Below are 16,733 nucleotides of genomic sequence, written 5' to 3'. Positions count from 1 at the left end.
CATAGATGGGCTTCCACAGACATAGTGCTGCAGTGAAACCAAGACCATGTCTAAACCTGTTGTCCAGACAAACAAATCGGTGTGAAACCAGCCCGGCAGAGACGATGTCCTTGCGGGACTCACATCCTTCAATTCCCCCCCCACCCTCTCAAGGAAGCAAAGAGAGCAGACTGAGACACGCAATGAGAGGAAATAATAGTGTTTGAGATGTAGGCGGCAGAACAACTACCCCAGAAATAACAATAAGTTGACATTTGATGTGATGGTATAGAGGATTGTGGGAGAGGATACACGTGATTAATTCCGGTGAAGTGGTGTGGTTTGTGTCGGCGAGGAGTCGAGGAGGGAGACCGAGAAGGAGTGTGTTCCTGTCAGGTAAGATCGTGTTTATTGGAGGAGACGCTCCGTCGCGGTGTCTCTTGAGAGGAATAAATGCTATTTCTGACTTACGGGGCTTTCTCGGAAACAAACTGACAAAGTGTTTGGGCAGCGCTTCGTGTTTTTGTTTACAATGGCGTCGACCGCCGCGCCTGATTAATGACTTCAGTCAGTTAAAGCGCACGTTAGCGCGTGGATTACGATTTCATAAGAGCCATATCATCGCATTGATATTAAGGGAGCAGACAGGTGGAGAGATGATCACCTGTAGATTCCCTACAGCGACACAAATGAGACCATAGTGAAGCAGCTGATTGGCTGTGTGTGTTCAGGTATAGATAAAGGACAAAGGATGAGGAAGGAAACAGTTGGTAGTTTGAGAAAAATCTTTTGTTTTTCTTTTAAACAGAACCAGTTCACCTTGTCATGATTTAAAAATCCGTTTAAAACCTAAACATGCAATATAAACATCTTAATTTATGAACACACTCCTCTGATTCTTTTGGAAACGTTTGTTCTCTTTCCACAAATGGCATTTTGTTTGTACTCTAACTATTTAATCTTGACAAATAACCTTTCATGCTGTGTATTGTCTTCACTGGTTGGTTCATCAGTCGGTTTTATGCCAAGAAATAGTTCCAGTGTGTACTTTCAGCAAGTCTCCATTAAAACAAGGAGATGTCATTTTTACATTTCTTTTTTTTTCCCCAGATACAATATGGTGTGTTTATCAGGGAGATGTAGAGCTGTTGCGCAGACGTTACTTTGTACAAGTGGTTGTTGCTATTAAGATTATTCAGTCTTTAAAAAGGCCTGTACCTGATGAATTTAGATGCTGAATATTTTTGTTCATTTTCTATTAACACTTTATTCTAATGTTCAGACTGGCTCCAGACTCCAGGAACTTAATCATCTACAACAGTGAAGTGTCGCTTATACACGTATGTTTTTGTATGGATTAAACAACCAAGATATTACATGCTAGTGAGCTTTAGAGGTGCTGTGTGGTGGAGTTTGTTACCTTGGCGATTGCCAAGCTGGCTTTTTCCTCCTGTTTTCAGTCTTTATGTTAAGCTAAGCTAAGCTAAGCTAAGAGCTGACATGAGAGTGGTATCATTATTCTCATTTAATTCTTGCCAAAAAAGCGAATAAGCTGAATTGCCGTGCACTAACAAATGTTTTTGTTTTTTTGTTTTTGTTTTTTTAAAAGACTGGTTTTAGGGGGAGTTGGGTGGTATGGCTATGAAGAACAATCAATCCACCCAGTACTTCCATGCAGTGTCTCAGCTGGTTGCCTAGCAACTTAATTTATTTAGTGCATTTACAGTCAGGTTACAGTCAGTAAGCTGATTTCTTCAACGTCATGCGAACGACAAACATGGCTTCTACAATCGGGGTAGGGAATTAGATCAACCTTGTGTCTGCGAGAGAAAGTGTATTTCTTGGCCGTGTATATGCATTTACCAGGTTTCTTATAGACTTTTTACTGTGTGCCTGACAGGGAAAGTGATGCTGTAACAACAGGGCAGTAGAACGAAAGCATAGATCATGTTGTGACACATCAGTGTATTCCAAGTTTAATTGAATCTAAAACTGATCTTAAATGGAAACCGACACAACGTAGCCTCTAGAAGTTTGAATAAGTCGTTTGCCACCGCGGAGTGTTTGTCTGTTTAAGTTCAGACACATTTGTGCTGTAAGGGCCAGGAGCACTACCACAGTTAGAATGACTCCTGTAAAATGAATAATATTTCCACATTAGATTGCCTTGGTGAGCAGTATATAGACAGTATGTATGTTTTGTCTGATTTCCTGCTTAAACAAATCTCTCCAATGACCTGGTTTCTTTAGTGAACATGACTTAAAGAAGTCACTGTGCCTAACTATATAGATTAAATTTAGTTGATTTCACTTTTGCATAGACAGCATGTCAGTGAAGCACTATAAAGATGCTGTGACTGGCTTTGGTTGCTGCACCATTGTCTTTACAGGCTACATGCCAGGCTTAGAGGGCTTTGTAAATACCACAAGTAATGACAAGAATGTAGACAACTTCAGTGCTTGGTGCCACTTCTCCTCATTACTGTCATCAGTGACTTGCCAAAACACACATCTCTTCATTTTCTGTTCATTTTCAGTTTTGGCACTTGTCAGCTGACAGCAGTGCAAGCGTATAACATGTGTCATCCTCCTGTAAGAGGGTGAGTCTTGCTCTGAGACTGGCTAAACCATAGAGGTAAAATGTTGCACATGTGAAATATAAGCTTATCAGAAAATCAGCTGGCTGCTCTTTTTGGCTTTCCGAGTCACCAAGCTCTCATATTGTAGATGATTAGCACAGCAGTGGGGTTTTTTTTTCTGCTCAGTTCAAAGTGTTAAATCACAATCTCAGTTATAATCTGTGACAAATTCATCTTGGTGCAGCTGATGTTTGATTAGTCATTGACTTCAAATAAGTGCGGAGCAGTGTGCCCCCTCATCATCATGTTAACAGCCTCAGAGACTTCTGACAGTCATCATTTGGATTTGTTTAAGGCTTTTTTCAGTTGTCCAATATACATATATGTATATATGTATATGTGTGTATATATATATATATACATATCTGTATATATTAGGCTTTTATCACATCCCCTCAATTTATACCCTTGTGATTCATGTACAGTACAATCTGTGCTGTGCCACAGTACTTATAGATGTGTCGTGTCGTTGCGTGCACACTGGAATAGAGACAAAAAATACTTATATATATAAATATATATATCTATATATATAGATATATATATATAAATAATGGTATCCTGTGGATGTATTGTGCATTGCCTTAAAATGCAGCACATGGTGGATATTGCTCAGCTGATGTTAGTGTGGAGGAAAAATGTGGACAGCGGGTTGACGGCTTGTCAAACCAACAAACTGCATAATTACTGGATGTCTTTGTAAGGAATTTTAGCTAACAAGTTTTTTAGATTTCATATTGACAGCAGCTTTCTGAAGTCACAGTTTTTTTCACAATAGTTACCCAGTGCCACAGTGGGATAAATGTGGCTCAGTGACCTTTTCATCTGTTTGAAAAACCTTAGGAGTGACATCACTTTGTAGTAGTAAGAGAGAATTGTGAGAAGCATTTTAAAAAGATGATGTATGTAAAAACAGTGTTCAAGATTACAACAAAAATAAATGCAAATAAACTTAGTAAGTCTTAACAAAGACTGCAACTAATGATTAAATTAAAAATGTAAAATACTCTTTTTGATGACTTAGTCTATAATATACTGTAAAATAGAAAAAAAACTCATTACAACTTCCCACAGTCCAAGATGACATTTTTAAATTTCTTTTCTCCAACATAAATTTGCTAGAACCACAGAATGTTTGACATGTTTGCTTGATAAATGATTAACTTAGTGATCAGTCTGTTTCAACTACTTCTTTGTTGATCAGTTAATTGACTAATTAAGTGAGAATGAATTAAAGTTTAATTCAACAGCTTAAAGTATCTTTATACCGGCCCCACACTGGAGGGTAACTGGGCAGATTTTGGGTCAGATTCACCACCTCCGGACAATCAAGGGGGCGTTCTCGAATTCCAGGCTGGTCTGAATCACTTATCTTCCCAAATGATCCTGTAGTGTGAGGGATTTACTGACTGTTTGCAAATGGTTCACAGTCTTCCCCAAATCGAATCGCGTTGTGAAAGAACAGCGATGGATCATGAATATTAAGCAGAAACCGGCAACTGCCAATGAGAGCAATTCGGCAAGCTGACCAAATGTTGCCGTTTGTGACCCCCCCGCCCCCCCCGTGTGCACCAAGCCATATGTGGATAAGTCACCTGAAACTAAAGCTGGAGGTGAGCATTGCCCTGTGACTGAACCTTGACCCCAGGTAACCCCTCCCACCTGTCAACTGTGGAATCGCTCACAGCCACATGAGTCCTCCCTCTCTCCACTCTCTCTCTGTCTCTCTCTCTCTCTCTCTCTGCTCTGCTCTCCTGGGCATGTCTTTACATGCCGAGAAACACCAGGAGAGGGAGGAGACAAAAAAAAAAAACAAAAAAAAAAAACAAGAAAAACCGGAGAGCATGAGAGACAGAGAGACAGTATGGTAGAGGGGGGTGTGAGGTATTAACACTGGGTTGGAAAGAGCTCAGGGCGTGAGAAAGGAGAAGAGAATTTCATGGTAAAGCTGCAGTTGGGTACCGATGCTTAAAATCGTAAGAGTGGACAGAAACTGAGAGGAGGGAAGACTGTAGCTGTAATTGGAAGACGGAGGACGACTCAGGCAGGGGAGGGGTGAGATACAGTGTCATTATATTTATGAAAAGCAGGCTGTCATTTCCTCTCTTTACTCATTCCTTCTCCCTCGTTCTGATTTTTTTTTTTTTTTTTTTTTTTTTTTTTTTTTTTTGACAGAACAGCTCCACGATCTCCATGAGAGGCATGATGATGAACGGTGGTAACCATGGCTTTTGGGTTTCAAACCCAGCAACAAAAAGATCAAGATCGATGGAGGAAACAATGAGGCGAACCATTAGCTGACTTGACCTTCCTCTGACTCTTCTTCCTCTCAGCATTACACCTCAAGACCTGCAGGGGAAGGACAGCAACTGATAATAATCACCTGATGCAACACTTGCAGGAGCTGCCGGTGTGAAAAAATACCCAGGCATTGCCCAGAGCTGTCACGAACGGGAGCTGTCGCCGGCTGCAGCTCAACCTCAAAGTTACCTTAAAGGAGCATGGGACGTGGAGTTCAGAGCAGTGAGTTGTCCCCTGGATGTCAAACCACCAGGAGCAAATGAGTAGCAGTGGATTTGGCAGCAGTTCCAGCTTGCTCCAGGGCCGGCGTTTCTACTGCCGGGAATGGGCCCTGAGCAAGCTGCGGCACTGCCTGGACGCCCGTTCTGTGCCAGGACAACCGCCAGGGCTGCTGGTGATGGGGGGTCCTGGCGCTGGGAAGACTGCCCTGTGTACTGAGATGGTGTGGCCCACCTCGAAGGCAGGGGTGGCAGTTGGGCTCGCATCCCGCTGCCTGGCCTCCCACTTCTGCCACAGGGAGGACCAGAGGAGTACGGTGCCGTGGAGGTTTGTCCTTGGCCTGGTGGAGCAGCTGAGGGCCTCACCTCTCCTCTCTCCTGGGTACAAAGAGATCCTCAAAAGCCCGACTGTATCCCCTGCTCTGGAGCCTCTCACCTGTCAGAGAGACCCTGACGACACCTTCAGGAGGTTTGTATCACATTATTTCAAAATTTTCCTCAGAAAATTCTCAGAGTTAGGATGTCAAGGCACAATTTTTTTGATGTGACAGTCACTCGCTTGATCTGAAGAGGGGGGAACTTTTTATTGAGCCAGATTGAAGGGAAATTTCAAGGTTGTCAAATGAGAGGGGGCGGAAAGTTGCCGAAAGGTAACAAGCATGGAGCCCATCCAGACGCTCGGCGTGTGTGTGCATGTTGGAGAGCGTGGCTCATTCCCAGCTCAGCCCAGCAAAATTTATGTGTGGTATCACTGTAAAGGAGGAAATTGTTGATGAAAGCAGGAGCAGTTGAACAAAATTACATGTGTCAGCAGGCAAAAAAAAAAAAAGTGGTTTATCAGACTCAAACATCAGTGAAAACAACTTAGTGAAAACCTGCAACACAAGTTTGTTGTGTAAAAGGTCAGTTTCAGCATGTGGTTGTTGTCACCAAAAAACATCTGTCGTATAATTATTAAAATAGGTATCTGATCTGATCCAAGTTTGATTTGACATCAGAGACACATTGATGATCTCAATGTGAAATCTATTAATTTGTAGCCTGTTGCTCAGTTGACTACAGTTGTAACTACAGCTGCAACTGATGATCATTTTCATGACAGATTTAGATTTAGACATGTTAAAACTATGAGACACCAGAAAAGAGGGAACCCATCACTATCTCATATTGATTGGTTTTTTAGACCAGTTGTCTAAAAGTGTAACAAGTGTAAAAGTGTTGGTGTAAAACATGCAATAATTGGTTTTGTTTTGTATTATTTATAGTTTACATGGCACTGCTAATGCGGACAACATCAAGATGCAAAACAGTAACAACAATGATACAGTTCCACCTTAAGTTGATAAGTAATGATAGTGAATTATCGGCCCTGGCTGCAACACTGCAATAAAACATCCGTTTACATAATAAAAAACTTCCCCACTCTGAATAGAAAGAGTGACAAACACAGTTGTGGGAAAAAGATCCATGAAAGTTTTAAAGCTGCTCCCATTATTTTTCCTAAATAGAGGTGATTCTCTGCGGGTGTAAAAGTAAAAAGTAGCTCAGAGCCTGTAAATGTAAAATCATGTGGCAAAGAGAAGTCAGCACAGTCGCAGGAAAAAGACGACAGTAACCATTCTTCCTTGTCGTATATTTATTTCTCTTCTCATAATGCGACCCATTCACAGCACACACAATGGGCCTCCAGTGTGAATGAATGCTACTGTGTTATTTACGACACAACATCCTTTCAGAGAGGGAGAAAAAAAGAACAAAGAGGTAAAAAAAAAAAAAAAAAATGCCTCCAGTACCCTGGTGACCATCTCAGCACCAGTCAGCGAGGTCACTCTCCTCTCTAGGACTTTTTTCGCTCCCTCCTGGTGTGTTTACTCTGCGATGAGTCTGAGCCCTTTTACACTCCCCCTGTGTTTGCTCTCCTCTGGTGTGAAGTACCGAGCTGGATTCCACATTCCCCTCAGACTGGCTCGCGGCCAGCGGCTGTTTGTGTTTGGAGCTCATGTGAGAGAAAGTGGCTGCGGGCGAAACGCTGGCATGTGAGACCATGTGAGAACGGCCGTCGACAAACTGATGAAACATGGGCTTGAATTGGCAGTGAAAGTGCATGCATAGGATGTATGTGTGGAACCAGCTGGTAGCTCAGTGTAGTCAGCAAGTCAGTCACTCTTTACTGAGCTTTGATGTGCTGCTGCTCCCACTGCCTGGAACCTCCTGCAATTAGGTTGAAAGCTCAAAAAAAAAAGGTCTCTGTGTCTGATTTACTGATTTAGATTTGTTATTGTTCAATACTTTTCGGCCACTTTCACACCTTTAGTTTGGTTCTCTTGATTTGGAAAAAAAATCCCATTGTTGCTGTTAAATTCTGGCCAATTTCATGCTCACACTAGCTTATCACAAACCACAGACTGTAAATAAAGATGAACGTCGCCTTCATGATGTCACCCATAGGTTTCTGAAGCTCAGAGTGGGCTGCTCCGCTGTCACCGTCTTGGCAGCACCTGACTCTGCCTGACTAATCTAAAAATGGGCAAAGAGGTGGGACGTTAGCTGAAATTAGCTGAGGTCAAACCTAGCATACAGCTAGCGGACTGTGACGGGACACACCTGCATAAAACTAAAAATTTAAGGGGGATAGTTGTGTGGTTGCCAAACTTTACTCCCTTTTTAAATGAGGAACTGCTAAAACATGGGGAGGAGAACACAATACAACATGCTGCTTCTTAGTTTGTGACACATGAGGAAAAATCCTTGCACTCACATGCTGACATGCATGCACAGATGATGCCATGCATACCAAACAATCTGCTCTATATATATATATATATATATATATATATATATGCAGTGTATTTATAATTACACTTTTTATACAGATGGTTTGCTTGACAGTTCACAGATAGCAGATGGATGAAATGGTAGTTAGCGTTTGAATTCATGCTAATGTCGCCGCGTATATAATCCTGTTGTTGACCCCCTTTGCTTTCTTAGAAAATAGTTTTCAGTTTGCTTTTGAGTGAGAGAACGGGACCAAAGTAACCACACTCACCGTCTGCAGATCTGGATCTTACTCTAGGGTCATCAGAGAACATCACCTGAGGCCTCAGAAAGCCAGTGAAGTGATCTAAGTAATATGACTGCAGAGAGGCAGCCTCCAAGTTATTACCAAGTCCAGTTAAAGCTGAGGGTCAAAGGTCAAAGTGTGAGCTGAAAGAACCTGAAAGCCACGAGCAGGGTTTAAAGGTTTGTTATACTCCCTCCTTTGCTATGGCTTTAATCAGATGACTAAATCACACGGACGTTTGATAAGCTTTTTGTAACCCAGATGCAGCTGTCACCCAGGGCAGGGTTTCATTTTGCTTTTAATTGCAGGATACGCTCAATGCTGGATAAAAGTCAAGGCTACAAGGTAAAGAGATGAATCACACACATTAAGGCTTGGTGTGTAAATAAAAGATAAAGACAATGTGAAACTATTACTAAAGACATTTTATAAGTGTGATCATTACTTTTCCTTATCCATGTTTTGTATGTCTTATACATGAGTGGACGGGGGGGGGGGGGGGGGGGGGTCATAACAATAAAAATTAAGATTCCTTCATGATATATAACATTAAGCTTCAGGGAAAAAGATCAGATGTGTTATTTCACAAAGCAAAAGCCACATTACAGAATCTCAGTAATATTTAGGTTATCTACTAACGGAAGTATCATGAGTTGAGATATGTTAGGATGTGGGTGGTTGGCTTATCACCTCTGCTGAATAGTTTCCTGTGGTAAACCCTGAACTAACTGATGCAGCACCTCCTAATAAGTGACACTAGGTAAAATGGTCATTATTTGAGGGCAAATGAATTAATAAAGTGACAGTTTAATAGAGGTGCAACCGGTTAATTTATGCGTTTCAGAACATGGTTTGATGCATCATTTACCAAAGTCTCATCACTGAGAATGACTAATTTCCGCTCTCTATGCATATGTTAATCCTGAGGCTGATATTTTCCTGGTGACCTCAACACTTTCAGTTAATGGCTCTGCTGCTTATTTAGCCTCACATGCCTCTGGTTGGTTGATTTGCCAAGCTTCTGTATCAGCCAGTGTAAAGTGAAATTTTCATGCATTTCTGGCGTAACGCCTCTGTTTGCAGCTTGGATGACCTCTTCCCAGTGTTTTATAAACAGTTTCCTGTTTCCTTCCTGGTGGCAGCATGTTCTGCTTTCATAGCGTTGGAGACACTGCTCGATTTACTGTGACTGGGTTATTTTGAAGCTGAAAAGATGCATATTTCTTCTCTTTAAACCTGGCTTAAAGAAAACCTAAAGGTGACTGGACCTGCTGGTCATTCTTAAACATAGACATTAACACTAATAACAGCGCACACACACACAAACACACCCTGTTGACTTGAGTTAAGCCTCTGTGTGACCCATTTATAACAGACTACTGTCACAGGTTAATCACTGTTTGTCACCTTTAAAATAAGACCCCTGTCGGCATTTGTAGTTCTGTACAAATCTTTGTAAAGAAGAACATGAAATTAAACCGGACCTATAAATATATTTATTAAACTTGTTGCTGACTTTCTTTAATTAAATGTGATTTCTTTTGAGGAGATTAAGTGTCCGTCTTTGTTAGGACAGGCAGAACACAGGTTTCTATAATCACTAGGATTACTACGCAGCTACCATAACATAGTTAGAAAACAGAGTTGTTGTTTTTTCCTCTTTGTCTTGGCTTATTTTTACTGCAGGCACAGTAGCCATCTGGAGCATGAACTTTGTTCTTAAATGCCCTGGCTTCCCTCATACAACTTTCACTTTCATTATTAAGTTTTCATTCTCCAGCAGCTCTGTGCCTCATGGTGACTGCACGACTTCATTCTCCTCACATAAACTTGCCTCAGGTCTTAAGTCTGGATTTTGGAATAAGACATCAGAGCCCCCAAAAAACCTTTGCAGTCTCTGTCTGTATTATATACTATTTAAATGTTTAAACTGTTGCTGAAGCAACAGTGACAGCAACGATAATAAAACAATACATTACATGAAAACTTAAAGCTCAGGCATGTGAGGAGGTTTGACGGTCAGGATATTAATTCAGTCTGTGGAAGGACCTCAGCAGCAGAGATACAGTATATACAAGTGTGCATGGGTATTTTAGGAGTGTGAGTGTTTATAACCTGTGTACACCTATGAGCCCGCGTGTGTGCGCAAGCGTGCCCAGGGTGGAGCAGGAAATTTCAGGTTCCACTAACCTGAGTCACCTTCAGATCACAGCAGGGTGTGGGTGCTGACTGTGCTCTTTAAAGGACACTTACACTGTGATTTAGGTTTTTGCCCAATTGTTTTACTGTTTTACAATGTGTTGCAGTGTTTAATGACAGTAGAGGATGCAGCGTTTTCTCAAAGTTAAAGGTTTAAGGTAAATGCTGTCTTATTAGTAAAGTGCTGTGGGTAAAGAAGAGTTTATATTTCTAAGGATCTGATAGGAGGATCGTGCTCAGTTTAATGTTTGATTTTAATGTTCCAACGACTAGAGAATAGGGAATTTGATTCATCTCGATCTTGATGAAAATCCTTTTGAGAAAAGACATCACGTTGTTTTTGTTTACTGTTTTGAAACTGACTGTGAATCTAAAAGCCTGAGAGCTGAGGTGAGATTGTTTCTAAAATGTGTGAAATGAAAAACAAAATAATAATAATAAAAAAAAAAAAAAAACCTCAATAAAACATTTCCGCGCTGGAACTGGAATTGCCTCAAGTCATGGCAAAATAGCTGCCTGCATATTGATGCAAGTGATTTCATTTAATGTCACTGACTTGATATGCAAAAGGTTTGACCTAGTGTGTTTATCTGTGATGTAATTACACTGCGGTTTATATGAAAGAAAATGCTCATGCTGTTACTGTTGCTTTCAACTCCCACATCCACCCACGACTCCTGCAGTTTTTACACTGCTGTCTCTTCCTTTGTGTGTCTGTCTCGCTTTCTCTCTTAGAGCAGTGTTGGGACCCCTGTTAGACCTTCCTCCTCCTGCCCAGACTCTGTTTGTGGTGGTGGACTCCCTGGATGTAGGGCATGGGGTGGGTGCAGGAAGTAGGAAGAGCGACTCCATCGCGGAGCTCCTGGCCGCCAACCAACACCTGCTGCCTGGCTGGCTGCTGCTGGTCTGCTCCGTCCGCCGCAACAACAAGGCTGTGTGCAAGATGTTCTCAGGTATGACGAAAGAGGAACTTGTCAAAGAGATTTTATGAATTTGAACCTTTATGAGTCTAGACATTAAAAATAAATCACAGCAGTCATGAGGGTCAGGGAGGGAAAGTATTTTATAAGTCACAGTTTTAGTTTTTCAGCAAGTCAAGTTTGACAAATACTTACTGACATTTTTACAAAAATGTTTGTCTTAAAGTCTTAATAATGTGTATATTTTTAAATCCTGTGATAATATGCAACATTGCAATGATAGCACACAGCAGAAATGTGAAAACACTTAGCAACACCTAAGATTCTTTTTGTGGATCAAGCATCTAATGATGAAATCATTATTACTGGCGACCTTAGCATTATACATTAACAATACTTCAAGTGGCTGTGCAAGTGCTGAATAAGAAATAAAAGAATCTGCTGTGTCTTGGCTACAGTTTTGATCTTGTGTGCAGACTCAAAGTCTGAATTTGAAGTGGCCCTAATAAGATGGAGAATCTCAGCCAAGATTTTTTATGTAACTATAGCAGAAGGGATCTTTTGACTGTAACTCTTGTTAAAAGTTGGCACTAGCTTGAGTGCTCTGGTTAGCTGTTCCAGCTTCATTTTACTAACAAATTACAAATGAAGGAGGGAAGTGTTGTTTTGTAGCAGTAGAACCTGATGACCAACTTATACAGCACAGTAGGGCTGCAGCTAACAATTATTTTGTTAGTGATTAATCTTCTGAATGTTTTTTTATTTGTCTATAAAATGTCTTTCTCCAATCAACACAGCAAACCCCAGAGGCATTAAATGACTGTCATACATGACACAGAAAGGCATTAAATCCCACATTAGAGAAGCTGTAAGAAGCAAATGTTTGGCTCTATCTATACATACATCTATCTGTATAAAAATGTAGGTGTGCCCAAAACAACACTGTTGTCAATACAGGTATAGAGAGGTAAAGGATGGGCAGGTCAGGTGAGGCAGTCTGATGATTATCAGTGGGATACACAGGGATAGAAGAACCAAAATAACATAACATGCCCTGGTATAACTGCACCACCTCTTTCTGTGTTGTAGGTTTTCGTAAGCTTTGTCTGGATGATCTGCGGAAGCCGCCGCCAGTCCACGACGTGCAGCAATACATCCTCTGCCGGCTGGATGAAGAAGCATCACTTCGCCGTCAGCTCACCCCCGACACAGCTGACATGCTGAATTTACTGCACATCAAGAGCGGCGGCTGTTTTCTCTTCCTCGAGCGTGTGCTGGACGGTGTGGCAGCCGCGCTGGTGGGTCTAAGGGAGATCCGGGACATCCCCGGGACTCTCAACGGCCTCTACCTGTGGCTGTGCCAAAGACTGTTCCCCCGGGGGCTCTTCATGTACATCAGGCCCCTGCTTAATGTGCTCTTAGCTGCCCCGAGGCCCCTCACCCCCCAGCAGCTGTTCACAGCAGCCTGGACTCATGACACTTCGCTCAGCCTCCAGGACTTTCAGAACAAACTCCGAACCCTCTCTCCTCTCCTGATCGATGGCCCTGGGGGCACCAAACTACTTTTTCATGCCAGCTTTGCTGAGTGGCTGACGGATGTCAAGTATTGCACACAGAAGTACCTGTGTAGCAGAACAGATGGACACAGCATGCTCGCCATGGCTTTGACTCTGCAAGGACCCCACTTGGACATTGAGGGCACTTGCCAGCTAGCCACACATTTAGTTTGCTCCGGTCACCATAAAGATAACCCTTCATTGTTGGCTCTATGGATGCTGTGGGCCGGTGTGCCTGCTCTAACTCCCAGCTGCAGCCGCGCCCTCTCCACCTCCTTAAGTCAGCCTCCTGTTCTGGTCAGTCAGGAAGTTCTTCAGCTCTTAATGAGGACTGGGCTTGTCCCTGCAGCCTGTTTTTCAGATGAAGACCCAAGTGTTGGAGTGCATTGTATAGGTGAAGAGGGAACTAATTTAAGACCGGCATTTGAAAGAGAGTTGTCTGTAAAGAAGCTGCTAGACAGCGGGGTGTCTGCAAACCAGCTACATTCTACAGATGGACAGACCTTGCTTGCCAGTGCAGCCCATGAGGGTTCTGCAAATGTAGTTCAACTTCTCCTGACACATGGATCCGATCCACTGATCAGTGATCATCAGGGTCAAACGCCACTGTCTTTGGCCTCCAGGCAGGGTCATGTCAAAGTGCTGTCTGTGCTCCTGGAATGGGCCAAAAGCCGGGAGCCAGAAACTGCAGCTCAGATGATGGAGCATGTTGACAGTGAGGGCTGGACATCACTGCGCTCTGCTGCTTGGGGAGGACACAGCGAGGCTGTTCGGCGTCTCCTGGATGCAGGAGCAGATGTGGATGGATGCGACGGCGAGGGCCGGACTGCTCTCAGAGCCGCTGCGTGGGGCGGTCATGAGGAAATTGTTCTGACGCTGCTGGACTATGGGGCTGAGGTTGACAAAGCTGACAGCAAGGGCCGCACGCCGCTTATTGCTGCTGCCTACATGGGACACCATGAAGCTGTGGAGATATTGCTAGACCGCAATGCAGAGGTTAACTTGGCGGATGGAGATGGGCGCACTGCTTTGTCAGTCACTGCCCTCTGTGTCCCTACAGCAGCAGGGGTCAAAGGTTATGGTGAGGTAGCAAGTCTGTTACTGGAGCGTGGAGCTGATCCAGGACACAGAGACCACGATGGCATGACACCACTGCTTCTTGCAGCGTATGAAGGCCATGATGAGGTAGTTGAACTTCTGCTAGAAGCTGGTGCTGATGTGGATGAGACTGCCGGCCCAGATGGCAACGTCCCTGCTGCAGCGGCCGTTACCCCCTTACTGGCAGCTGCAGCAATGGGCCACATGAAGACAGTATCTCGTCTGCTCTTCTGGGGAGCAGCTGTGGATGCCATTGATTGTGAAGGCAGGACGGCACTCTGCCTGGCAGCAGCAAGAGGCAGCACCGAGGTTGTCCGTGCCCTGCTGGACCGAGGACTGGACGAGAACCACAAGGATGACCTTGGCTGGACTCCACTGCATGCTGCTGCTTGTGAAGGCCATCGGGCTGTTTGTGCTGCTCTGACAGAGAGAGGGAGCATGGCACGTGTTGGAGAGATGGACATTGAAGGACGCACCCCTCTTATACTGGCTGCCCAGGAAGGTCACTGGAGCACTGTCAGGCTGTTGTTGGACAGACGTTCTCCCATTGACCACAGGGCCTACGATGGACATTCTGCCTTGAGTGCCACCATCCTAGAGGGCCATGCTGAGGTGACAGAGCTGCTCATGAGGCGAGGGGCTGATACTGACGTACGGGATGCAGAAGGAAGACCTCTGCTCTACCTCCTGGTGTTGGAGGGTCAACTTGAGATGGCTACTCTGCTAATAGAGAAAGGAGGGGTGCCCCTAGAGTCCCGAGACTCTGAGGGCCGTACAGCGCTTCATGTGGCTTCCTGGCAGGGTTGTATTGAGATGGTAGACCTACTTTTAAAACATGGAGCAAACCCCAATGCACAAGATACAGAAGGGAGACCACCAATGCATTCAGTGGCTTGGACAGGACATGCTGAAGTAGGACATCGTCTCCTAGAGGCCAGCGGTGTCAACATAGACCTTGCTTGCCACCAGGGGGCAACATCTCTGAGCATCGCTGCCCAGGAGGGACATGCTAACATTGTGGCAATGCTTCTGGAAAGAGGTGCAAATCCTGATCATATGGATAAATATGGCCGCAGTCCAGTCAAAGTGGCTGGAAAACACAGGCACTTTAACATCGTCAGGCTCCTGGAGAGCTACGGAGCCAAGCCATACCTAGGCCCGTTGCCAAACTCTAGTGCTATCTCCCCCGCAAAACTCAACAAGATCCGCTCCTCAGACATCTCAGAGAGTAACGGAGGTGACGTAGCAGCTGCTACCTCTTCCTCTTCGGTATCTTCTCCTGGCTCCACTGCAGAACGATTCCACTCCATGCAGAGCTCCCAGACCTCATCTACCTGCCACTCACTGGCCACGGTGCAGACAGTGCCAGCTGACAGTCTCAGCTTCATCCAGCAGATCCAACAACACTCACTGCCCCGCAGTCGTAGCCGTCCCTCCACGCTCCCTCCACCGGGGAGCTCAGGCATGGGCAGCCACCAGGGAAGCTTCCAGCGGCATCCCAAAGGCAGCCCCCCTCCCACTGTTTGCACTGTCACTGCTATGGTGCACAACTGCGAACCGCGTCAGAAAGGCTTGTCACCTGGACTTGAATGTCACGACAAAATGAAGCAACAAAATTCACACTTAATAAAAGCAGACAGGACTACTTACGCTGGTGGTAAATGGCACTCAGTCATGGCTTCCCTCGGGATAATGCCAGGGCAAGACAGTCCTGCAGTAGGTGTTAAAAACAGAGAGAGCCCTCCTCTGGGCTACCCATATAGACTACAGAGCCCACTTCAAGGGGAAGCTTGGGATTCTCTACCCCAGAAAAACATTTTGTCACCTGCTTGCTACAGTTTTACCCCAGTCCCACACTGTAGTGCCTTGCAAGAGGACGTTATGGTTGCAATGTCGACCACAGACCCGCAGCTTAATCTGAAACAGGCCATCAAACTGCAGTTTGAGGGTCCCACCAGTGCAGCCTTATACAAGAGAGAGACACCCCTGTGACTCTTGCTCAAGTAAGAGACTTAAGTTAGCTATCGCTACACCTTCTTCACAAACTTTTTTCTTTTCTGAAATGACCAGTTCATTGACAGTAAATACTGAAGTTGAGTCATTTATGAAGCAAATATTGTCCACCATCTCAAATGTGGCGATTTTCTGCTTTTCTTTGTTTTATATAATATTAAATTAAAATGTATGGTTTTGGTAGTTTAGTTGTTTGGAAAAAAATAATTGACAGATCGATTTGATAATGAAAATAATCATTACTCACAGCCCCAGTGTGAGTATTTACATGTTATTTTGTGATATCACAACAACAAAAATAGTTGTCTCTGGTGACATACATTCATACTGTTGACTGAAATCTGTCTCTTAATGACAACTTCTTTGTTTTAGGTGGAGTTGGACATTTTTGCAGTTCAAGGAGAAGGCGCTTTTCACCGTGTACAAAGACTTTCTGGGTTCAGATGAGAGAGGAAGTGATGTCGTTCTCCACCCACCTTTAGAAACCCAGAGGAAGAACAAACTGAAAGACATCCAAGCTTCATACCTCTCCGATGCCTCTCTTGTGTGTTGAGCCGGGCTCTCACAGACCAAATCATACTATAATCACTCATTTAATAACTGTTCATTTTCAAATTGGACCCATTGAATTCAGTTCCACAAAAAGGCTTTTTTATTGACTTTATTTGGCCCCAATAGGACTGAGTCTGGATTCACACATAGGATAACAAGACTTTTTTTTAGCTCTACAGTGAATAACACTCAGTATT

At 43.8% G+C, this 16,733-nt stretch overlaps 1 protein-coding gene across 3 annotated transcripts; it reads left to right on the top strand.

Annotated features, from left to right (window-relative positions):
- The first annotated feature begins 323 nt into the window (after positions 1–323).
- LOC111218518 (ankyrin repeat domain-containing protein 50-like) lies at positions 324–16,447 on the top strand. Of its 3 annotated transcripts, none has more exons than XM_022740855.1 (5): positions 324–375; positions 4,794–5,606; positions 11,133–11,350; positions 12,407–15,974; positions 16,357–16,447. In XM_022740855.1, exons 2-4 carry the CDS (start codon positions 5,158–5,160, stop codon positions 15,961–15,963), a joined length of 4,224 nt encoding a protein of 1,407 aa, XP_022596576.1. In that variant the 5' UTR covers positions 324–375; positions 4,794–5,157; the 3' UTR covers positions 15,964–15,974; positions 16,357–16,447. The 3 variants fall into 3 exon arrangements, with proteins under 3 accessions (XP_022596576.1, XP_022596578.1, XP_022596577.1); XM_022740857.1 differs by having other exon boundaries at positions 337–375; positions 4,799–5,606; XM_022740856.1 differs by lacking the exon at positions 324–375 and adding an exon at positions 4,565–4,673.
- Positions 16,448–16,733: the final 286 nt, after the last annotated feature.

The sequence above is a fragment of the Seriola dumerili genome, unplaced genomic scaffold (genome assembly GCF_002260705.1).
Source record: "Seriola dumerili isolate Sdu_G_001 unplaced genomic scaffold, Sdu_1.0 BDQW01000052.1, whole genome shotgun sequence".
In the NCBI taxonomy this organism is placed as follows: Eukaryota; Metazoa; Chordata; class Actinopteri; order Carangiformes; family Carangidae; genus Seriola; species Seriola dumerili.
The sequence above is the reverse complement of the archived record's forward strand: the minus strand, read 5'-3'. Positions and strand labels throughout refer to the sequence as shown.